At 39.9% G+C, this 25,739-nt stretch overlaps 1 protein-coding gene across 1 annotated transcript in view; it reads right to left on the bottom strand.

The window, feature by feature from the left end:
- Positions 1 to 5,194: 5,194 nt before the first annotated feature.
- LOC114624399 (cytoplasmic dynein 2 heavy chain 1-like) overlaps positions 5,195 to 25,739 on the bottom strand; it is a gene marked incomplete at its 5' end in the record, with an annotated part of 59,363 nt that continues 38,818 nt past the window's right edge. The window contains 5 exons of the mRNA XM_028771360.1: positions 5,195 to 5,587; positions 10,681 to 10,797; positions 16,181 to 16,262; positions 17,237 to 17,346; positions 24,644 to 24,733. Coding sequence (XP_028627193.1) covers positions 5,429 to 5,587; positions 10,681 to 10,797; positions 16,181 to 16,262; positions 17,237 to 17,346; positions 24,644 to 24,733 — 558 coding nt within the window. The remainder of the gene's footprint in view (positions 5,588 to 10,680; positions 10,798 to 16,180; positions 16,263 to 17,236; positions 17,347 to 24,643; positions 24,734 to 25,739) is intronic.

The raw sequence follows: 25,739 nt of genomic DNA, 5'->3' as shown, positions 1-25,739 counted from the left end.
GCGGATTAGTGTTCATGCTTTGGTTGGTTTGCAAGCTCAGAGCTCAACAAAAACGTGACAAGGTCGTTATTACCCAAGCACTTACAGCCCTAGAACAAGGCTCATCTCCTGAAATTTGGTTATCCATGTTAAAGAAATAGCCAGTAGATAGATTCCTCAGCCGTTGCATCCCAAGGGATTTGCCCATTGCACTGGGTCGGTGAGGAGTCTTGGCCTGGCTGGTCCTTGTCTGTGTAGCTGTGGTACCTGAATTTGAGGCAAACAGCCCTTGCAGCCCTGGGAGATGGCTCCATTGCACAGGGACGGGTGTTTGCATCTCTCTCTGTTTCCCCTAGCCCTTGCACCCAGAGGACTTGTTTCCATTGCACCTGGTAGGGTAAGGAAGACTGTCTTAAACTGTTTATCAGTCCTTGATCTCTTATTCCCCCAAGATGGAATTTGCTTGATCGGGCTTGAGTTTGAGTCATGATTGGTACCGCGCTAGACAGGCCAAGGGCAGTTCCATCTCAATAAAACAAAAAGGGGGAGATGTGGAAAGCCGCGGCTTGTGCTGACAGCATTCACCATTACAAGATGGTGCTGGCATCCGGTGCTCCTCCAAGTAAACAAGTAAACCGCGCATGTGCTATGGTAAAAGCGCGCCAAATCACGGCTCATCTCGGGGCGTAAAATGCATTCCTGAGCAAGCAGCCAATCAGATATGAACACGCCGCTCCAGGGGAATATAAGCAGTGCCTTTTCAGGGCATGGGGTCTTCCTCCTTTCATCACAATAAACGTTTGCTGCAGAAGGACCCTGGTGTCCGCGTGCGTTCTTGCTGGCAAGATGATTGCGCGGCGCACAGGGGCTACCAACCCACAGTCAAAATTTCAGACTCAGAATTGTCCCTGTCTAAAAGAACTGCAGGGACAAAAATGGAGACGAGACTGAAGGAAAAGTGGTCTAGTGACTGGCCCAACTTGGGATCTATCCGATGGGTGGGTAGTGGGGGACACCATGGCCTGACACTATTACTAATGCTATGGTATGCTTACAGACAGGAGACTAGCATGGCTGTCCTCTGACTGTCCACCAACTGACTGAGACAAACGCAGATACTTATACCCAATCACTGGACTGAAGTCAGGGACCCCTATGGTTGAATTAGGGGAAGGATTGAAGAAGCTGAAGGGGAGAGAAACCCCATAGAAAGATCAGCAATTTCAACTAACCTAGACCTGTGGGAGTTCCTAGAGTCTGAGTCACCCACCTAGCAGCATACACAGCCTGGTTTGAGGACCCCAGCACATATGAAGTGGAGAACTGTCTGATTTGGCCTCAGTCGGAGAATATGGGCCTAATCCTTGAGACACTTGAAGCCCTAGGCAAGGGAGATTTTCCTCCCCATGTTGCTTTGATCATGATGTTTTATCACAGTAGTGGTAACTCCAAGACAGCATCCTACAAAATTTCTGTTTTTAGATTATAGTCAAATATCATATTTGATTGGACCAAGCTTATGAAGGAGCACAATAGGACTGAAAGTTGGTGCCAGGAGAAATGTGTTACGTGGTAAGTGCTAAGAGTCTGTAAGCTCCTCTCAAAGGCTTTGGAAATTACCTTCCCTGTCACAAGAGTAGTTTCCAAGGCTGACACTAGCAAGAGCAGAGACAGATGTGTCCCATCGTTTGGCATGTGATCTTTCCTATAGTGTCCTACCACAAGAACTGAGTGGAGAGCCACCCAAAATGGAGAGCTTGTGTTTCTAGAGCTATGGGCCCATCTTATAACAACAAAAGAGTGGGCTTGGACATGGTGGAGACTCTATTTCTAAGTCATAATTTGGTATTAGAGTAGGAGCCCCTGGCCTTCTACCATGTGAAAGACACAGTGAGAGGGTTCTCTGTCAATCAGCAAGGAAACAAATTGGTGGACCTTTTCACTCTGAAGTCCTGAGCTCCAGAATGTTGAGGAAGACATTTTTAATCACAAACTACTTGTCTATAGTACTTTATAGCATGACCTCAGAGTAGTTGGTTAGCTCACAGACAACAGCTTCATAAGCATTCAAGACACTGAGCCAAGTGAGAAGAGGAGATTCTAGGTGAAGGAGGAACAGAAAGAGATTAATTAGTGACATGGAAAAGAAGTCCAAGAAGAGAACATAAAAGCTTCTGGGAAGTTTAAAATTATTTTAATTTTGATAAGAGATAATTTAATGAACTGACTTTATTAGGCAGGGAGGAAGAGCATAAATCACAGACTATGTTAGTGAACAGGTGAGCTATTGGTGTATTGTCTATTCATCTGGAAAAACCTAGCTGACCTTTGTCATGTGCAAATGATTAAGATTAAAGATCTAATTATGTAAAATGGAAATAGTATAATTTTCTTATTAACATATCCCTGGGGGTTAAGATGGTATCTTAGACAATGTTCTATTGCTGTTACAAGAGACACCATGACCACTGCAACTGTTACAAAGGAAAGAACTTAACTGGGGTTTACTTAGAGTTTCAAAACTTTAGTCCATTGTTAGAATGTTGCGAAAGAAACATGGCAGCACACAAGCAGACATGGTGATAGATAGAAAAGGAGCTCAGAGTTTTACATCCGGATCCACAGGCAGCAGGAAGACAGACACACTTTTGAAATCCCAAAGCCCATCCCCAGTGACACACTTCCTCCAATCCAATGAAACCAACCTTCTAATCTTTTCAAATAGCGCCACTCCTTAATTATAGGCAATGTTTCACACTAGCCCAAAAGATACAAAAGAAAAATATATTGTAAAAGCTCAGTGTGAAAATCCTAAGTATTAGAAAAGAAAAGGTATGAAAGAAAGCAAGTACTTGGAAAAAAGAAACCAGAAAAATGTCTTCAATCCAGCTAAAGATTTTAAAAAATGTGAATTAAAATAGCAATGGATCATGATCGAAACAGTCAGGTTATAGTCAGTGCTGTGGAGATTAGGAGCATGGGAGCCAGTAGGCTTCACCCAATGCTGGTGCTGGGAGAACTGCTGGCCTCTCAATGGAAGCACCTTTCAGAATGAAGTATCTATACACAATTTGGGTCAACCTTTAGTTGTAATTATTTAACCTAAATATTTTTTAAATCCCATTTACTTATGGTAGTATTTTATTGGAGGACTACTTATAATAAAAACTCTGAATGCAGTTATTACAAAAATAAATTTAGTTACACTAGATAAAAGCTGCAGGATGCCAATTTGCAGCTACTGAAATGAATGCTGTATATTTAAGGGCCTGTGAAACATCCACATGCATCCTTAACATCTTTATTGGTAATGTAAATCACACAGCATCAGAGGCACTCGGTTGAGCCTTTTTGGTATAGTCATGGTCTTGTGCAGCTGTCTCCACAGCTTTCCCATAGAGGCCCTGTACTCATTAGTGGTTACTCCCCATATCCCCATCCTTTTACATATAACAGCTCACTTCACTATTATATTTCTTGGGGTGCACAGAACATTCATCCCCAACACTTTCTAAGATTTTCAGAAATGCCATGACATTACTTTGGTTTCAAAAATGCTTATGCCACATGAAATGCAGTATCATCTATAGGCTCATTTATTTCATTAACAGCTGTTCTTATCATAATCTTTATAATTTGAGAAGCTTTGCCTCTAAAAAAGAAGTTGAATTCTCATCCAATTGTCCCAGAATGGCTTTGCAGTTGTTCTTCACCCTATCATTCATTCAGAGAATCTGCCTTTTTTAGTTAGCTTATAAGATGCTATATCAGCTATTATAGAATTAATACATTTCCATGACCACACCCTAACAATCATATTTTAATTAGCTCCTTAGAACTCTATATTATTTTATCAATATACAAACACACACCTGGCAACTGCTGATTTACTTTCTGTCTCTAGTGTTGTGTCTGTCCTGTTATAACAAAAATATTATATGATGGGTGGCTTATAAACAATAGAGCATTATTTGTCTCAGTATTGGGGTCTAAGAGTCCAAGATTAAGGCACTAGTGTATTTGGACTCGGGTGAAGGTACTCCTCTGGTTCAGAGATGACATCTTTTAGCTGTGTTAAAGTTTAGCTTACTGGAGCTTCCTTATTAACCCTAATTGTGAAGGTTTTGCCTTTTGGATCCCAAATCTCACCTCACACAGGGAATTATGGGTCAACCTATAATCCCAGGTGACATAAACCTCCAGTGTTCAAATCACAGTGTGGGCTATGACTATTGTCTCAGTCAGAATTAAGTGGATACAAATAACACAAAGAAAATGTGTCATTTTTCAAGCTTTTCTTATTTTCCAGCAATTTCAAAATTACACATTGATTTAAGTGTTTAGCCATTATTTCAGTCTTAGAGACAGATGGCAAAGACTCAGATGTATGGATGGGATCCTCCTGCTCACTGTTGGACGCTCCTTTATCTCTTTACCTCTTGCTCTGGTTTCTGGGATCATTTCTCTAGTGTTTGAGTATTATTGTGAGGTTCTTAATTCATAGTTTCTTTTTCCTTTTATTTCAGCTGTTATTTCTCCTCTAAGTATGCAACTTTTCTTTGATGATAAATGCCAAGTATGGGGGTGTGGTTCAGTCATAGAGTGCTTGCCTACCTTGCGCTGGACCCTGAATTTCATTCCTGATACTGGGGGAAATGCAAAGAAAACTGACAAAACCCCAATAGCACTGGCATAAGTGTAGACACACAGTAGACAAGAATGGCTATTAAACATGCCTGACAGCAGCACACACCTCAACCCTCAACAGCTATCTGTTCCATGAACAGACAGACAGCTGGACGTAATACAGGCTCTGGCACTCTGTGGCAGCACCACTGCAGTCTTGGATTTCAGGGAGTCTCACAGAGCTCAAATGCAAGTTTCAAAGCTCCTAGAAAGAAGGTAACTCTAAATCCCATGAGCAGACTTTGTTTCATTATCTACATTCTTATGTGAATTCTTCCTCTTCACATTTAGGATATTAATATATATTATGTCATTTAATGGACACAAAGAAATGATATCATGTTTAATTGTTAAGATAATTCATTCATTATACCTCTGTACATTGTTCAATGCTTAAAAGCAGAGTGTACACATATTTAAAACCATAAACTACAATAACTTTATGTGTAATTATATGAAACCAAGATATTATCGATTTCATAAATATAGAACTTTAAATTGTAAATATTTAAACTATTGAAAAGTAAACTTCTTTATAAAAATATTTAATACCTACCACAAAATACCCCTCTTTAATATGAAATTCTTTAAGGTACATAGTGCTGGTGTTACACATTTATTAAAATAGAAACACAAGGAGACCATCAACAAGAACAACTAGCAGCAGATATTCTGAACTAATGTTTCAAATACAGACTACATGCTCTGTGTGGAGCATTGCAGTAACTGTCACTTTGCTAAGTCCTCCTGCATTGCCTCAGATTTACTGATTCTTAAGAAACAGCGCTGCCCCACACTGGATCCACTGGTCCTGGTTGCCACCACATGGAACATCAATGTTGGTCACCACACGATCCCTCTCGGCACTTGTATAAACAGGCAAAGAAATGCATTCATCAGGGGAATATGGACCATACGAACCCTGTTCAAAAGAAGAGAATAGTCTAAAAATACAGCAACAAATTCACACCATCCAAGTCTTATGCTGTATCAGATATTAGACATTTCAGCTGAAGATTACTATAATAAGCTCCTATATTCCACAGGAGTTCACAAATACTCAATCATGGCTCCTTTGAAAACTTGCCTGAGAACTGGGAAAATGGCTCACTGGTAAGCATGAGGACCTGAGTTCAAGTCCCTAATAATTACACAGAAGCCAGACACATAGTACAGGCAGCTCTAGTTCCAGTGTTCTGAGGGAGATGAGAGGCTAAAACAGGAGAGCTCACTGGGCAACTAGCTGTTGAATGCAGTGGTGCTTAACAACAAAGACCCATCTCACAGGTGAAGAAGATCAGGTGGTTGTCTTCTGATTTCTACAATGTGTCCAACTGTGTTTGCTCACTCTCCCTTTCTCTCTCCCTCTCTCTCCCTCCCTCTCTCTCCCTCTCTCCTCTCCCTCTCTCTCCCTTTCTCTCCCTCTCTCTCTTTCCCTCTCTCTCTCTTCCTCTCTCTCTCTCTCTCTCTCTCTCTCTCTCAGATGTAGTCACACACAGAAGCACACAGACACACACTCTAAAACTTTCCTTTAGCCCAAAATACTGGAATATTTTGAAAATGAAACATATAGTTTTACTTGTAAATTTCTATAACCATAAAAATGCATTTCTAAGCAGGAATATGCCTACAAAGAACTTCTGTTTCTCATTTATAACTACCGTAAAGATCAATTTAGAAGGGATGGATTAAATATAGTGCTGTAATCTTCCTTTGTTTTTTACACAGTGCATGTCCCTGGTATGTTTCCAGGGCTGCTCCTTTCCGAGCAAGCTGGTGGACTTGGGCATTTCTGCTGTAGTTCAATGCAAGTATCTTCCTGCTGCTCTAATTGTCTGTCTTCACCCAGAATCTGTTCAAGCTGCCTGCTGACTTTGCCGCCCTTGCTGTCTGTCCTGTGTTCACTGTGTCTCTAGTGTATCAGTGTGTGGCAAGTTTGCATTCAGTTTCTTCCACAGAGGTAAAATGAATGACTACTGTAATGATCCTTGGTTTCTCTCCAGAGAAGACGCCATCAAAAACCATCATTTGGGCGCCAGGAATGGCTAGCCATGCTTCATCTAGTTCTGTGACTGGTTCTCAGAAATAGGCAACTTTTTCAAAGAAGAATTTTCAAACAAATTTGTAATAACTAAAATCTAACACTGGTGTTTGGTCTGAACCTATGATCTTATTCGACCAGTGAGCTATTAGTGTTCCAGAGCTGGAATGGGATTTAAGAAGGACTACTGTAGAGGATTACTGGACTGGAGTAGAAGCATACAGCGCTTACCCATAGTAAGGGTGTCCCGAGACAAGCTCAGTGATTATCTTTAAAATAGAAGTGATCATTTATAGAAATGCATGGCTTTAGGATATGGACTCCTTAGAAGCTAAGTATTTTGTTCCCCTAGGTGAAAGGACATGTGATCTCTGCATATGTTCAGGAGGCTGGAGCCTTAGTCATGTACACACCTTCATCTTTGGGCTGCTATTTCTACCAATTCTGAAATCAACTAGAAAAATTCACCCCTTTCACACCTTCTGCTGGTAGTGGATGATGCTATGGCAAAGAGAAACAAAATAGTTTTCTTTCAGGAAAATACTTTTTAAATCCTATTTTAATTCTTAAGTGTGCACTACATGAACTTTTTTCTTTTCCAACACTCTGCTGAGATCCTCACATTTTTGATGTAAGTCACTTCAGTCTATTTGACATCCCTGAATTTTAACCTACTACACATACAACAAAGCTTGCACTTTACATAGGTCGTTTCCCCTAAAGAATGCAGCCACCTTCCCCGAGCTTTCCTGGCTGTCTCTAGTTTGTGTGACTGGGGTGGGTTACCCAGACTACCATATGACAGTGCTTTGTGTGCTCGAGGTGCACCTATGTCCCAGAGGCTGCACACAGATGGGAAGAATGTCCTTCAGTGCTGCTTACAACTCAGTTAGGAAATACACACACATCAAATATAACTTTTAAGTAAACATAACTTTTAAGTAAAGAGTATTAAAATTAAGTCTCCAGGCTGTCATCCTAACAAGGTTTATAAGAAAATGAATTTTTAGGTGGATTGCTTGCCAAATGTAGGGTCTGGAGTAAGGAGAACCCGAGACTCCTGCCACAGACTTGGCTCTCTTCCCCAATTCTGCTTATTCTTCAGAACTCAGAGCATCAAGTGCAAGCTTTCTTCCACTGCAATCACTACTACAGTTTTTACAAAGAGCAGACAGACATTACACATTCAGTGGACTGTGGTGGCATGAAGCTTCGTGCTGAAGGAGGTCACTTTTCTCAAGCATCTGATGTCTGTGGGAACTTAGGCCCAGGCTCCAGTCTGTCCTTGCTGCCAGCAGACACTAGGACACAAATGCTCTGATGCTGGGTGTTCATTGACAGCTCACACATCCTTCTTCCCAGCTGTATGGCACTATTAACAAAGCACCACTGTGGCTTCTTGACATTCTGCTCAGCATTTCTCAGGCTCCTGACTTTTGGGAAAGCTGAATGGAATTGCTCTAAGTTCCTAACCATAAATGATCCAAGCCGAGGCAGAGCCAATGATCTGACCAACATCAAAATACCTATGGTTCCTTAGGTGTGCTGTGTAACTGCATTAAATACTGATGATCCAGCTCCCTCTTTAATATGTTTATTTTATTAGGCTAAAGAATCAGGCTAGCTAGGCTAAGGTATTTGTATAAAATTAAAATTTTATGGAAACTATTAACAAATATACTGCTCATTTAACAAAAATGAGATACATGAAGACTGCAAATAGTTCATGATAGTACATAAAAAGTATTATGCAAATACTTCAATAAAAATTCAATAATTAAAGCCTATATATTGTGACTGCATTACAGTTACAATAAACAGAAACTCGCCTGTTAGCTAAGCTCAGTACTGAAGCTCAAGTCTAAAATGTGACACTAATTTGGCCCAGCTATCACTCATGCATTCTGTCTTGTGTGAGCCAGCTCACTGTAGGCTTTTCCTGCTTCCCTTGTCTATCTGTCGATGTAACTTTGATGCTTTAGGCAAAGTGAGTAAAAGCACACAAGTCCTAGCAATAGTGAGCAATATGCTAATGGCAGGACATCTCCAGAGGACATTGCTGTGTCCACTACTTCTTCCCTTCTCTTATTCTTTTGCTACAGAGGTTGATGTTGGGACTTGGGATTTGTCAGGAGCCCACTGAAGGCTTCTGAGCAAGAAATAAATTAACTTCATATTTGAAAGGGATATTCTGACTACTGCTGGGGGCAGGGATCACAGAACAAAGGCCAGGAGACTGATCAAGAGGGCTTTTGAACATCTGTTAGCATATGTTAGTCTGTACTTTAAAGCATCTTCAGTTTCACAGAAACAATAGTAGGCATGAACTTTGTCCTCTGAATAGTTTAAAGCCATTCTGTATACAGTATATGCTTATGCAGCTGTAGAATAGCCTGTGCACATCTCTTCTTGTTACTCCAAAATTGACAAGAATTTAGTGTCTTAAGAGAACTGACCTACTGTCAGAGTCCTGACCCCAGGGCTGGCAGGCCCTGCTCTTCTGGGGGCTCCCCGAGAAGGTGTGTGTCCTGTACCCCTGGCTTCCAGAGGCTTCTTTCATTCTGTCTTTTCAAGTTCTCCTCTCTGTCCTCTCAACGTTTGCAGCCTTCTTCAGAGTTCTCCTATCTCTCCCCCCCCCTTTTTTTTACAGACTTCCATGAGCATGCTGGCCCTACCTGGGTAACCCAGGATGTAGCTCCCATGTGGAAAGCTTTGACCTAACCCATTTGCAGAGTGGGTATAACTTTGAGTGTCATTTACAACCTAAGATCAAAAACCATATGACCCATAATTATCACCTTTTTGATATACATTTCTGAAAAAAGACAAATATTCTTTTGATCTCATTTCTTCATCTGAAAGTCATCCGAACACTGGAGGAAATGAATCCACATGAATGGGAGAGCCTCTCAGGATTGTGCTCTTTTGCCTCTCTGAACAGTGACAGCTAGTTACTGCTACAGCTCTACACATTATGTTCAAACACCCAGGTACTCTTGATCTTTGTTAAAAAATACATATATAAGTGGAAAGTCCAATGTGGCATTTTCTAGTGAGAAAATGTATTTTTCCTATAGTGAGCAACAGTTTTGCTGCTTATTGGAGGGAGGATTATAGTCTATTTATGCATCTATTTTCAGTCTTAAGCTTCAGAGTTAAGAGGTACATGCCTCATCTAAAACTGCATCCTATTTTAAAGATACAGGTATGCCTCTAGGTTCCACTATTAAAGAATAAAACTCTCAGTCACTGAAGCTGCTGTTACGCTGTGAGGCCAGGCCTCTGACATGTATTACACTGGCCTGGTATGTGAGTTACGTTCTTACTGCCAAGATAAACACTGTGACCCAGGCAAATTATAGAAAAAAGCCTTATTTGGGCTGATGGTTCCAGAACAGTAAGAGTCCCTAGAACGGAGACATTGAGGCTGGAGCTGGAGGCTGAGAACTTACATTTGGGACTGTAGCAGGAAGCAGGGAGTACAAACTGAGGCTGGCTGGTGGTTTTTAAACCTCAGAGCCCACCCCCAGTGACTGACTCCTCCAGAAGGCCACATCTCTTAAGCCTCTTCAAGCATCACGGACAACTGACAGTCAGCATCCTCATTGCAGTGCCACACCTTGCTACTCTGCAAAGGCCTGGACCTGTGTGGTTCAAAAGACTTACTTGAAACCATGGAAAGTGCATGTCTAAGAGGCGTGCACAGGAAGGCTCATGGCACACTGTCACCTAGTTCTTAAGCTCAAGGGTTGACTCTAATCATACACATTTTTTTTTTTTAAAAAAAACTGTTTCCAAACAAAATAGTTTAAAAATCTTTACCTCTTCAAAAATAAAATACTTTGACTACAAATTTGTTAAAGTTTAGGTAAAATAGGAAAGCAAACTAAAACCACACAAGCCATGATATCTTTCAGAAAAGTAAAATCCAAGAGTGAACCAATGAAATTGGAAGCTGTGCATCCTCGGCTTACCTGTGGAGTCCAGCCCATGTAGCAAGGAAGAACTGATGACACACTGGGAGAATCGTGCTGGTTTTCTGAAAGGCGATTGCCATCAAAACTGCAGCCTTCCAGTAACAGGCCACTGATCTGCAAAGAAAAGAGGAGAGCCATTATAATACAAACTAAATTCTGAAGCACCAGGCATACGATGTTGGAGGTTAGGGTCAAAGGCTCAGCATCCCAAATGCTGTGAAAACAGATTAGGGTCTTTTATTTGGAGAACATACAAAGTCTGATCTTGTTCATTGTGAACTTTCTTTAGACAGTTCTTACTTTTATAGCTAACATTCTATAAAAAATTCACAAATGTCAGGTTTATTAGAAAAATAAAAGCAAAACACAAATTAACTCTTCTCCAGGAAGTGGGAGAGAGAAGCCTAATCAGAAAACGACCATGACCATGTGGTTCTTACATATCTTGTGACACATTTTATTTTATTTTATTTTATTTTATTTTATTTTATTTTATTAATGAGTTATAGCTCAGTTTCCTCCTTTAAAACATGGGAAGAATGCCTATCTTAAATGACTGTTGTGAAGATTGCTATAAACCAAGAAGGAGACTCTTAACAGTAAAATCTCCCCTTGTAAGAACAGGCCTTGCATCTTGCCTAGGCAGCACAGTAGATGTAGGAGTAGATGTACCCTGATGTAGGAGGTATGGGTGATCTGGTCCTGTGAGTCTGAGCTTGGGAAAGATGGTCCACCACTTATCTGTTGTTTGATGACAAGGGATGGATAGGGAGAGATGCTTCAAAATAAGCTGCCTCCATCCACCACAGCCAACTACAGCAGGCTGAAGAGCAGGCCCTGTACCTCTCCTGGGCAGCATAGTAAAGCTGGCCCTTAATATGGGGTTTGTGAGTGAGCCAGCCCTGACTCTTGTCTGCTGTGCTGTGGCATAGCAAGGGAAAGATGCCCTCCTCCACCCTCATCTTTTGTCAGCTACAGTAGGTGGGAGGGCTGGCCCTGGGGTCAAGAGAGGAGGAGTTCTGGCCCTGTCCATCACCTGCTGGAGCACTCAGGAAAGTAGGCCTTCCCCCTCCCCCTTGGCAGCAGAGCATCCCTGGCCCTTGTTGCAGGGGTTGCTGGTAAGCCAGTCCTGAGGGTATGAGAGGAGAGCCAGTGGGCTGACCAGCTCAATTATCTCTCTGGCCCAGATCCAGGGCTTTGAATTGCCCCACCCCAACTTCTACCCCATCAATGAACTCCTGGAGAACCTGAAAAGGCTGGTCCTACAGATCTAAAACTATAGGATCTCCATGATACAGAGCCACAGGCTATCTGAGAGGAGGACCAACCTGACACAGAGTAAATTATGTGTGACACTGTCGGATACATAGACAATGTTCAGTAAGTTTCAGCCAGTGATACCTAGACATATAAAAATTATATAAACAACCCATTAAAGTGAGGCAGATCTTATTTGGATAATTCTTACCAGAGGATTTTACAATACTTTCTAAATAAATGAATCTATTCTACTATCTCATTTCTGTATACAGGAAATGAAATCTTGAAACACTTTACTGAGTCCATTAGGGAGCACCCAAATGTGATTTACATGTCTGTACACACTTAGGGGATAGTTTTGCTGTTTATAAATGCAAATAGCAATTATATAACTTATTTATTTTGTCTCTAACCTGAATACAAAAGGTTACTGCTGTATATCCTACCACACAAACTGTTTCAGCATTGATTTTAAGGTATTTCTATTCTGTTCTTTTGTCTATTTCTGCTAATGAGTTTTATATTATTTCATTTTTCCCCCTAGATCAGCAAATCAGAATTTGTTTTTAGCAAATTTGCCTTGAAAGAAAGCTCATCATATCAAAATTCAATGACAATAGACAGTTTTCACACAGAATACATAACAGAGAAAAAGAACATGAATAAAGGTACATGCATAATTACAAAAGAATACATATTTTTTCCTCTTTAAAAGAAAGTTCATATAGCTATGAATATAATTGTTTTGTCAGTTTGATAACTTTAGAATTAAATTTACATAACAAAACCCCAATGCTATATTGGAATATAATACTTGGTGTGATGGCTATTCCTGGTTGTCAAATTGACTACATCTGGAACGAACTACAATCCAGAAATGGCACACCTGTGACCCAGATCTTGAGGCTGGAAGGCACAGGCTTCTGAACAGGATCTTGACTTGGAGATCTTGAGGCACAGTGGTCATGAAAAGTTTAGGCCAAGGCAAGGTAGTACATACCTTTAATTTCAGAAGACAGAGGCAAATAGATCTCTAAATTCAAGGGCAGCCTGGGACAAAGCAAGTTCCAGGCATGGTAGTACACACCTTTAATCTAGGGCACACCTTCTGCTGGAGGCCTACATAAGGACATTAGAAGAAGGAAGACTCACTCTTCTTCATCCACTTACACTTGCCAGCACATCTGTTGGAACCTACTTCTTCAGGATTCTAGCTTATACAGAAACCAGCTGAAACAACTAGCCTCATGGGACTGAGCAACTACTGTATTCTTGGACTTCCCATTCACAGCTGCCCATTGTTAGGTTAGGTAGACTGTAGACTAAGTCATTGCAATAAATTCCCTTCATACATAGCGATATCACATAAGTTCTGTGACTCTAGAGAGCCCTTACTAATACACTTGGGCTGGCAATGGAGTTCAATGGTAGATAGAGCACTTCTTTTATATGGAAGGTTAAGAAGGTCCTGGGTTCAATCCACTGTAGAGGCTGGGCAGCCAGCCTCCACACACTCACCTGTCACAAAGCTTCTCCTTGCCTCAGTACTCCCTCACTGAATGTCTCCCCTCACCCATCTTGCTCTTTCCCGCTGCCTGGCTGCCTGACCTTTCAAAGAAGGCACAGCCTGGAGCAGAAATACCACAATCCCCCGGTCTATAATGGCACGCCCTAATGAAAACCCTCTCCAGGGAACAGACCAACAGCAACAACTCCCAGTCCCCATGTCACCAAGGCTGGCACCCTCTCTGATGGATGGCTAAGCACTCCCCAGAGCCGGTGGCCCCCGTCCTTGAGGAAAGTACAAGACCAAACATCCTTGGGGAGACAAGTGCCATACTTTGGGGCAATCAAGCATTCCCAGACAGCTGTGGCCTGTTTGGGACAACACTAGTCCCTGACAGCAACATAAAGCCCAGAAGCGATTCCCTCCCCAGTTGTGCAATCCCGCCTACCACCTAAACAAATGGTATTCTGTTTGAGAGACGACTTCCCTTATCACTTTCTTTGTCATATAACTCAGAAACCCCAGAATCTGCCTGTGTATAGATATCCAGAGCTCCTAGACGGTGTCGCAATCCTGCCCTTTGCAGAACCAGGTTCGCGTTATTGGAAGACTCTTTTGTCTCACTACATGGGATTGGCAATTCTTTGAGCTCTTATGTGAATCCCAAGATCTGGGCATAACAGCACAGCACCAAAGCCAAAATAAATGAAGGAATGTGAATAGAAAAGGAGGAGAGGGAGAGAGAAAAATGATACTAGTCATAGCCTAAAGGCAATAAAAAGAAATGAGAGGTCAAGAATGGTAAACCAAAAGTTGATGTAACCATCTGTGTGAATATGTACATGCCTATGTAGCAATAAGAATCAATACATTGCTAATTTTATAACATGTACATATACTTCTGTGTATGTATTGCATAGAATAGCAGGGATAGGTTGTATAGGAATATTTCTATATCAATGGAATTAAGTTTGTATTACACTGAAGTAGATATAAATTACATAATGTGAGGCTTAAGGACATTAAATATCTGAAAAATTAAGAGTTCCAACTGAAGGATATCTTCTATACTAGTTGCTGCAGCAGTTCTAGTTCAATAGGAAAAAAAGGAAGAAAAAAAAAAAAAACAACCAACCAAACAAAAACAACCCTTGTCTTAAAGTTCATACCTGAAAGTCAAATGAATCACACTTTAAATATAAAACTATTAAAATAAAAAAACTGTCAGAAAAAAGAAACAATGGAGAAAATGGTTTGGAACTGGAGCTTATCAAATCTCCATATAAAATTGCATTAGCTAAACAAGCAAAGAAACTAAAGGCACACTAGGTGGAGAAGAAACAGGAGTGTTCTCTTAAAGCTTTTATTATTTTTTCTCTTTGGAAATCTTGGTAAACACATTTTTCCTGTATTTTTATTTCTAGAACTCAACATTTATGTCTCCAGAATCAATTTATTAATTTCATCAGCATATCCAACCTGAGCTGGAGGATGCAGTCCAACACCAACTCATAAACTTACTTAGCATATGTAAGTACATGTACACACACACACACACACACACACACACACACACACACCACACACATATACTATTTTACTCCTTGACTGAGCAGTTCTTGGATGCAGTTTGTGCAGTTCGTAAGTAACAGTGCTGTATACTTGTTTCTCTGCAGGAATGGGACTGTGTTGGATACGGGATATTATTTACTATCTTCCATCAGTCTTTCCGTACAGAGATAGCCTACTGTCTCAATTGCCACTGCCTGGAAAAGATGATACTAAAGCTGGACCCATCAAGAGTTGATTTCTTCTCCAGTGCCTGAACTTAGGCTCAGCTTGCTACTTGCTTTGGCCTGTTATTGTTGATAAGACTTTTAACAATGCTATACTGACACCATGTGGGTAAAAAAAGTCTTCAGGAGCATGAGATGTTACACAGAGGACTCCTCAAGTGATTTAGGGCACAGTCAGCAGTCACTGGGGATACTGAGTGTAGTGGTTTGAATAAGTTTGGTCCTATAGACTCATGTGTTTGAATGCTTGGCTCTTGGGGAATGGCACAATTAGGAAGTGTAGCCTTGTTAGGGGAAATGTGTCATTGGTGGTCTTCTAGTGCTCAAGCTCCACTCAGTGTAGAACCACAATCTCCTCCTGGCTGTCTGAGGAAGGCAGTCTCCTCTTTGCCTTAGGATCAAGATGTAGAATTCTCAGTTCATTCTCCAGTACCATGTCTGCTGGACATTGTTATGCTTCCCGCTATGATGATAATGGACTAAACCTCTGAAACTTAAGCCAAACTTAATTAAATGCTGTCCTTTGTAAGAGTTGCCTTGCTTTGGTCATGGTGTCTCTTTCCATCAACAAAACCCTAATTAAGACAAGAAAGTGAGGCCAACACTGACCTGTGAATAGACCTGACCTAGGTAGAGGCACTCTTGAGCACTACTATTATGTGTGTGGTCATGATTTAAAAGTATATTTAAAAATAACGCATACTGGATTTTGCTTTTTCAAAATATACTTAAAGTTTGACATTAGATCACATATATCTTATTGCAAGGTCTTTCATGTTAATCTTTCATAATTAGACTAATCTATGGTTGAGTTCTGTTGATCTTACATTATGTTGATTATGCTGCTCTTTACACTAGAATAGGTGCCTATGAGTCAGAAATGTACATTTCACCTCAGTGATGCATTTTAAATTTAAATACCGCAAGTTAGTACCTTAATCTGCAGCTTTGCTTCTTGAAGTCGACCTTTCCAGGATGCTACAAATTTAAGGCTATCCACAGAGCAGCCTGTTGCCCTAGAAAAGCAAGCACCAAATGTCATGATAAATAACTCTCTGTTGCACACATACAGGTCTAGCAATAGAATATGTACTCAGTAGGCATAAACCCCAGGGGACAATCTCTAGAACCAGATTATATCAATTTAAAATATATGTTATGTATATTTTTTCAATGACATTTTAAATACAAATATTTACAATTTCAAAATATGAGCTACCAAATTTATAATACCTAAGGTTTTTAACATTAGTTGCTTAAATGTAAGTCTTCCTTTGAGATTACAAGTTTCATAGGAGGAGGGCCTTTGACAGTTTACACTTTACATTTTTACCACAGTCCTCAAATTTTAGTATATAAAAGATATTCAGGAAGCTTTTATTGAATGAACAAAAAATGTTCTGAGTAAAGGTCAATACCAGGCCCCAGAACTAAACTCTTACTTCTTCCTCAGAATATTTTAGAAATCTTCCTTATCTTTTGCCTTGTTACGAACAGTGCCTATATATGTGCAGTAATCTGTCACTGGCACACAGACCCACTTGACAATAAATATCAGCTCTGTTCACCACAAGATTTATCCAGAGCAGCCTCCTAAAAGATTGTGTAAAATGTTTTCAGGTAGTTTAAGTTGGTAATCTCCAGTTATCTGTGGTTATATCAAACACTGTGAACTTGGCTAATGTGCTAAGAAAGTAAATTCTTTTGTCTATATAGCTTATGTTTAAATAGACCACTGGCTACTATTTTGGATAGTGCAAATCTGGATTTAAAAAATTACCAAACTTAGGAATTAATTTTTTTCATATTTTAATAAAGCAACGATATCAAAAGTAAAAGTTGACTGTTGTTAAAGGCCAGCTGTTGGAGGAATAGTATACCTATAGAAGCGTCAAGAATAAGATTACTCTTGATAACCAAGACAATGTGACTAGAGGTGAATAAACAAAACATAATTACCCCGAGGGGAAAATGTATTCATTCTGAGTACCTTGCAGTTTCCTGGCGAAGAGCATTAAGGAATGTGTCCGGATGGAAGAGCTCAGATAGGTCAAGCGTATCAGCGAGAAGAGCTTGCTTTTCAGCTTTCTCTACCCAATTCTAGAGGAAGAAGGGAAAGGAAGGACACAGATGGTACAGTTATGCACAAGCCGTTTTCAACCAAATTGCTATAGAGTCATTTTCCAGTTGCTTTGAAATATTGTCTAGAAAAAAATGATACTTTCATTCTGTCTTGCAAAAGCTTGATGTAGTTATCTACCCACCATAAGTAAGCCTCCTTTTCACTGTACAAATATGTTCAAAATAAAGCTTAAAATGGGATAGTTCATGTTGTGTGTGGCAGTTAGGGTTGGTCCCTCAACAGCAAATAGTGATGTTTGCTCACGTAAACTGGATACAGAGTTGCACATCCTGAGTCCTGAGGACTCTCCTCTCAGCAACACACTGGTCAATGGCCAAGAAGAAATGAGTCTCTCTAAAAGGTTGTAAAGTAGTCTCTTCACTCCTGCTACTTTACAGGTCAGTTCTGCTGCATTCACACAAGTCAACATACAGTATGATAAAAACTCAAAAGTTGTCACTTGGAACAAATGCATCAACAGTCTTGTGCAACAGCAACTGCAGGCTTACACTAACCAACTGTCTGTGTGCCACCACATGCAAGTTAGAGTTGCCCTTTAAAACACATGAGGTTAAAGGTCAAGGTCTTGCTTCAGGTTCCACTGCAGTTGTTAAAGCCAAGAAATAAACCCAGGCATCTTGGTGGTTTCTTCTGGTAAGATTTCTGCAGGTCCTAATGCTAAAAGGTGGCTTCCTCGTGCTCTCTGAAGCAATCTATCACTTGAGCTGGTGCACAGAGGTAGAACACAGGGATATCAGTCAGTTACTGCTCATAGATGGTACTTCCTCAGCAATTTGTTTTATATGGTTTATAAACAGTCTAAGAAAGTCATTAGTGCTACATGAATAGAAAGCAATGAGCTTAGTTCTGTAACAGCCTATTTCATACCCCTGCAGCTCAGCCAGGATGCAAGCATTGTTCTTATTATAACCAGACTCTCAGTCTCCACATCTGCATACTAGTCTCAATGTACCTGACTAGTAAAAAGTCTTATGACAAAGATGACTGTATAGCCTTGTGGTAGACACGTATTGATTTTTTTAATGACTTAAAACGAGGTTCTCATGGACAATTGTGAGTCTCCTTCTCTGATATTATACGTTACAATAATGCTGTGTGCAATCTCATCTGTTTGTCTTTCATGATTAGCAGAACAGAGGAGGTATAGTTCAATGGTAGAACATTTGAGCATTATTAGCTCAACAGCCAGGAAGTTATCCTTTTAATGAATCATTTAATATAAATATTTACAATTATACTATTACTATATTAATACTTTAAAATCAATTTTAAATTCTAATACCCCAAACGGTTGATTTCAGAAGTGGATTTATATATGCTTAAACTAATTAAAAACTGAAGAGTAGCTGATAATCAGATTTTTACTTTATTAAGTTTAGATTAAGATAATTAGTCAAGGAAAAGTTTCTTTGGTAAAAATGTTGTTAGTCCATGGAAAAAATAAAAACTTGTTAGTCTACTTAGCTTAAAGCTAGATTAATATAAGGGTGCTGGCAGATAAGGCCTACGTAACAAAGCTTCTTTTAATAGTTGTAATAACAGATTAGCAAATCTTATAGTGAGGTAAGAATTGCCTTTTTTCCACATTTGAATTATACTTACATTGATTTATGACCATGGAAATAAAAATTAGGCACCAGTTGTTTTTTAATAAGAAATGCATACAGTCATCCTGGGATCACAGCAAAACTGCAGTGAGCAGAATCACATGCAAGAACCTGTTAGTCAAAGACTCCCCTTCATGAATGCCACTGGCCACGGCCACTGCCCCATGGGTTCCTGTAAGACCTAACACCTGTAGTCTCATCTATGATCATGAGTCTTCACAGCTCTAATTATTTAAATAATGTGCAACAAATATAGACATGAAGCTAGGTGAGTGAACAGCTAACAGGTTGGACTGACAAATGTGCCACACAATTTCTTAAACATTATACACACATCTAACCTCAGAACAGCAATCAGGACAACTCCTGGGTTAGGCCACAATGAATCCTGGAGATGGTCAAATATAGATTCTGACTATACCATAAATGAATCGATTTTCCAAAGTGATATGAAAAGATTTCAAAATATTGTAATATAGGAACATGATCTAAGAACTGAGTCATGAATTGGGACTTCTGAGTACTGTTATTTCTTTATATGCCTCTATAGAAAAGCCTGTTTTTCTACTGTGGCTTGCCCTTGTGATTTTACACTTTACTCATGTGACTCTTCATAACCCTCAGAGTACAAATTGTTTGATACTTGAATACAGCTGACTATTGCATAAAAACTTTAGTTGCTCATTTTTAGATTCTCCCAGGTCTAACCATCAACTAGAATAGTAAACACTCTCATAATGATGCTAGCTATAAGACAGTTTATGAGTTCAAGTTATACTCATTCTATTAAAAACACTTATTCTATGACAAATGCTTACAAGGTAGGGGAGATGGGCTACCAGATAATTGACACATAGATTAAAAAGTAGAAAATGACATTAAAAGTACTATCTTACCAAAGCTCTATTTTTATGAATTCTCTATATAGAATTGAATAATAAAGCTGTTTCCTCATGAATACGAATAGTTCAGGTGTAATGCAACCAAGTATCATTTTTATACAGGTTAGACACACCACACCTCTTTATCTTTGTCAAATTCTGCAGAAATTCTCTGCATCTCTTTTATATATTAAAATGAGACTTTAAGGCAATGGAAGACAATTACAAGATTATTAACAAAATTAAAGGCACATGGCCAAGCCCCACAGGAGCTTCCTAGCCACTGCACATGGCCTGGCAACCCTGGTAAGCACCGACTGCCCCTCTCAGTCTCTGCTACATTCTGTGAGTCAGGGACAGCCACCTTGTCACAGTCTCACTCCTTCCCTTTGGGACTCTCCAGATCCCTGCCCACTCCCCACCAGGGACTCTCCAGACGGCCTAGGGACCAAGTGCTGCACACAGAAGAATAAAGTCACTCTGCTCCAAATGGATCAAGGACCTCAAGAGAAAACCAGAATCCTTAAATATGACAGAAGGGAAAACACAAGACAACAAAGAATAGGCATTGAGACTGAAAATAAATGAGACCTCATGAAACAAAAAAGTTCCATAAAACAAGTGGCACCATTATTTGAGGGAAGAGGCAGAATAACTGGACAGAGAGTTATTGTATAAAATATACACTGAACTCAAAAACCTAAACAAAACAACGAGCAACCCAACTGAACATAGGGCATACAATTAAATAGAATTCTCAAAAGATAAAGTATAAACAACTGAGAAACATTTAAAAATGTTCAGCATCCTTAGCCACCACAGAAATGCAAATTAAAACAACTTTGAGATTTCATTTACAACAGTTAGCATGGCTAAGATCAAGCAAAGGATTAAAAATGCTGCCATGGGTGTGGGGCATTGGGAACACTTACTGTTAGTGAACACAAAAACTGGCCTGTCACTGTTGAAATCAGTGTGGAGGTTCCTCAGAAAGCTAGAAACAGCAGGAGACCCAGTTATCCCACTCTTGGGCATATACCTAAAGGACTCCATGGTCTACTAAGGCTGATCATGGGTGCACAATCACAAACACCCTACGTGTTCCAGATCACCTGATGCCTGGATAGTGAGTGTGCACTTACAAGTTCAGTATTATTCAAGCACTAGGAAAATACAATTACGAAATTTCAGATAAATGGATGGAGTTGGAAACAATCATTCTCTGAGTGAGGTGACCCAGACCTAGACAGACAAATGTTGAATGTTTTCTCTCGTCTGTGGATGTTAGTGTTAATCCTTGGCTATGTGTTTTATTTGGAATACACACAGGAGTCAGAAGTTAATACATGGTCATAAGGATGGACTTTCAAGAGGTGGATGGGAGAGAGAATGCAGTGTTACAACATAATAACAGAAATTGATGGGTCAAACTGGTACACCCAGTGGGAGGACAGGGCAGCGAAGGTAAATGGGAGGGGTAATTAACACTAAAAACCTTTTTAAAAAGTCACATGGAAGCAGGCCTACTATTATAGATGCTTTATAAGATACAAAGGAGTTATGTTATAAAGGGGCAACAATGCCCTTACAAGCTATCACAGGCTAACAACAACAGCAACTTCCCAGTGCTGGGAATGGTTACCTCTTTTGGAGTTGTTGGCTAGTGAGGCCTCACAGATCATCAAGTATTACAAGTTATTACCAATACTCATGGTTGCTCTCCAGACTTGATGGTAAGACCCTATTGCTGAACACATCACATACTTGGGTCATAAGACATGGAGAAATCAAGCTGGTACAGATCTGGAAGCTCCATCCTAACTGGCTGGCTTTCATTGTGTAAGAACATACTATCTACACTCTCTGACAAGAAAAGTAATGATCAATCTTACCTGGCTGTGAACCCTGAAAGCTATAATGATGACTAGCCTGGCAAGACACACCTACTGGTGTAATAGAGGCACATACATCATGGTAGCAACCAAATACTTTCTGCTTGAACCTAAGGTCCTTTTCACAAGATGAAACCCATGCTTAGCACCATTGTTGGGGCCAGGAACCTGTGGGGAGACAGGCCACGGGCCCTAATACTAAATGGACAAGCCTATCTGTTTACTAAATGGACATGATATTAAATTGATTCCAAATGACTTATAATCATCTACATACAATAGTACATTTCACAATTCTCATCAGAAAAGCTTCTCTATGCAGGAAATGCAACTAGCACAGAGACCTTAAATGTAGGCAACCAATCCCTGTAAAATATAATGTAATATTTCTTACGACAGGGATTGTTTGCCCTAAAAATCAAAGATAACTTCTAACATGCTGTCATGACTTAGCCCTTTCTTCTCTCCAGTGGAGCCTTAGACTTAAAGAAGCTATTTTAGTTATTGAAGCTGTGATGTTTACCTCTTGATGCTGGCCTGTTTCTGTGGAAGACATGTGTCTCCTCATTGCCAGCCTGAGCTCTGAGCCCCCAATAGTTGTGTCTCTTCCTGTCTCCTCCCACAGCTCTGTTCTCAACGCTCTCCCGCTGTTCTCACTCTAGCCTACAGTTGTATGTGCTCTACTTTAAGCAATCTTACACTGTGTGTCACCAGGAAACAATAATCACATTGACAAATTTTAATTGCTAAAATGAATATATATAAGAAATAGACACTTTAGCTAGGTGGTGGTGTCACATGACCTTAATTCTAGCACTTGGGAGGCAGAAGCAGGCAGAAATTTCTATGTCTGTAAATTTTTTGTGAGGCAGAAGCTAACTCTATTTACTAATCATTATGTCACCAGTACTCACATGGGCCCTGGCATTCAGCAGCTGTTTATAATGTTTTTAACTGAACAAATAAACACCATCCTGTCATCGTTTTTACATGAGTTGCACAAATCCTATCATAATAACCAGCACTCTATGTGAAACCCTCAGCAGCCACTGACTTTGCCCTCATGTTGTGCTCCAAATGTAAAACCCTGGGATCTGAGACTATGGCTAGGTCTTTGCTCAAACTGTTAATATTCACTCTGAAACATTAGTGACATAACACATTTTTATAAGAAGCTACAAGATTCCACTGTCAATGATTACTATAGATAAACTCTGAGCCTGCCTGCCTGCCCAGGTCTATGCTGCTTTATTCAACCAGGGCCTGTGTCTTTTTCTTACCATCATGAGCTGCTCTGGAAATGAAACACAGAAGACAACCCCAAAAAAACTGAAATCCTAGACAATAAAGATCACTTCAGGGATACATGGTACTTTGCATACTTACAAGTAAAGAAAATATTAAGCTAGTAAAAAAAAAAGATGTTAAAAAATATAAAAAACAAACAAGAGAAAACAAAACAAAAACCCAAGTAGTAGTAGTGAGAAGTATTTGTTGGTTGGAAAGAAAGCATGATTAAGTCCAAAAGTTTTGATCTTGAGTCAGGGATTCTTATACAGTTTTAAAGATGGTCATATAGAGGCAAAGTCTATAGCTGATTGCTAGTATTCAACATACTATGGATGAAGAGTCATGCTACGGATGAGTAGTCGTGCTCAAATTTACAATTGTTCATGTAGAATTATTTTCAAGGATTAATTTTAGTATCAACAAAATATAACAACAGCAGAGGACAATTAAGGTTATTTGAACACTTTTTGAAGCAAAAACCTCTGTCCTTATATGAAATAAGTGAAGCCAGTAACACTAACTCCACAGTCAGAGTAGTTACCCCAGTCGGTAACAGAGCACATAGACGTGTGAGCACTCCTGCACTTTTAGAGACCACTGTAGACTCCTCCTTCTCTCTTTCTATCCATTCCTTTCTCCCTTCTTCCTTCTCTCTCTCCTTCCCTCCTTCCCATTCTTCACAGATCATGTAAAGCAACCTCTAGAACAGATGGAGTAAGTCAATCAATGTCTCTGTGTGGTTCTCCCTATTGATTAATGTGGTTCTCATTCCAGTATCTTTTCTTGAATAATCCCACAATGGTTATACGAGACACCAAACAAAAATTCAGATGGGTCCCAATCCTGTAGAGAAGTCCCTTTTGTAGGAAGGGAAGCTGAGTTCAGAAAAAGATGAAAAGACAGCAGGAGAAGATGCACACTGTCCCACACAGCTTGATGGGATCTCTAAAGAAAGGAAAGCCAGGGAATTAGCCACATGGGCACCGGGTGAGTCTACAGCCACAGGTCAGCTTCTTCTAGTTTAGCATGAAAACTAGCTAGAATAATCTCAGACAAACTTGTCTGTAGGTGAGAAGGAAGGACAAGCATTTTCAAGTACCTATGACTCATGGCCACTACCTTGTCCCACCCGAACAACTAAACAGAGAATTCCTGTTCACTGTTACCCCTTAACTCAGTTTATTTTCCTAGGATACCTACCTGGTTAGCTGTGGGAAAAAAGCCATCAGTAGGAAAATAAGCAGTGTTTCCCCACAGGAGGAACACTCCTTACAGCAGTCAGATCTCAGTCCTGACGGGGCTTTTGTTGCTGCCTTAGTCACTATCTGTACAATCCAGCTGGACAACTGTAGAATTTCTCCATATTATCAATATTTTTAAAAACAAAAAACCAAACCAACCAACCAACTAACTAAACAAACAAAAAACCGTGGACAGCAGACATCTTGAAGAGTGTGATATAAACATTTGAAATGACATAAAGATGAAAATTCCCATCATTCTCACTACTAAGGATATTTCTATAGGTAAATCTACATACCGTAGTCAGAGCCACAACCTCTGCTTCTAGCAGTCCATTCTCACCTGAATTGCAAGGGTTCGGGCTACCAGACCTCGCAGGTACTGAAGAGGATCCTCGGGGCCTTCCCACCTGCTCTGCCATGTGAGAGGACACTGCAGTGTAAACGAGAACAGTAGTCAGCTTACACACAGACTCAGCATCAGTGTGGAGGGAAGACCTTCTGAGTTAAAATGGGGTCATTACATGGAAAATGTCTAAAGGCATAAATGTATCTACTACTTGCTCTCTGTGAAACAGGCCAACCATGTTTTCTTGTTGTGAGAGTTGGTACAGAATGAAATCAAAGTAAAAATTTAAATTCATTTAAAAATTGTTAATGATAAAAAAGGTCTTGGTCCTACAGAACCTTTTCAAGCAATGTAGCACACAGATTTTACCCATAAAGGTGCTCCAGTAGGCTGTGCAAGGAGAATGAAGAACAGGTTAACTGAATTGTGTACCCAAATCTTTCTACTAGATGGCCGACTGTCAGTTCACACTAATCCACATGTGTGTACTTTACAAGTATTCAGTAAGTACATGTATATACACTACACACTTCTGTGACGGCTTGCTGGATTTTCAATATATTTCATAAATATCAACAAACTGTATTGTTTTAAGTATGGAAACAGCATGTGATGCCTCAGTCATATAAGTGAGAAAATACTGCAGGGCAGTTTGTATCAATCATTAATCGCATGTGCAGACAACTAGGGACATATAATACATAAATGTAAGAGTAGAAAGGGAACAGCAAATACTCTGGAGTAATCTAAGCATTCTTAGAAGTAAGAACCAGGATAATGATGAAAACAGATCTGGTTTTTAAACCTAAGTATAAATATCAACCTGAAGATGGAACCAAGTCCAAAACAAGGAAAGACAAAATAAAACACACCACAGTTCAAACATGTGAAACAGGAAAAGACATATTAATGGTCAACATCAAACAGCTGACACAGTGAAAAGGAAACTGACAAAGGTTTCAATAGCTTAACTAACAAAAGACTTAAGTCAGAGTTGATAAAGGAGACTACTGTTATCACAAAAATGTGAATATCATTCAAGAGTATTAAATAATGTGCAAACAAACTATCCAAGAAAAAAGGTTCCACT

Source organism: Grammomys surdaster, unplaced genomic scaffold (assembly GCF_004785775.1).
Source record: "Grammomys surdaster isolate TR1022 unplaced genomic scaffold, NIH_TR_1.0 206, whole genome shotgun sequence".
NCBI lineage: Eukaryota > Metazoa > Chordata > Mammalia > Rodentia > Muridae > Grammomys > Grammomys surdaster.
The sequence above is the reverse complement of the archived record's forward strand: the minus strand, read 5'-3'. Positions and strand labels throughout refer to the sequence as shown.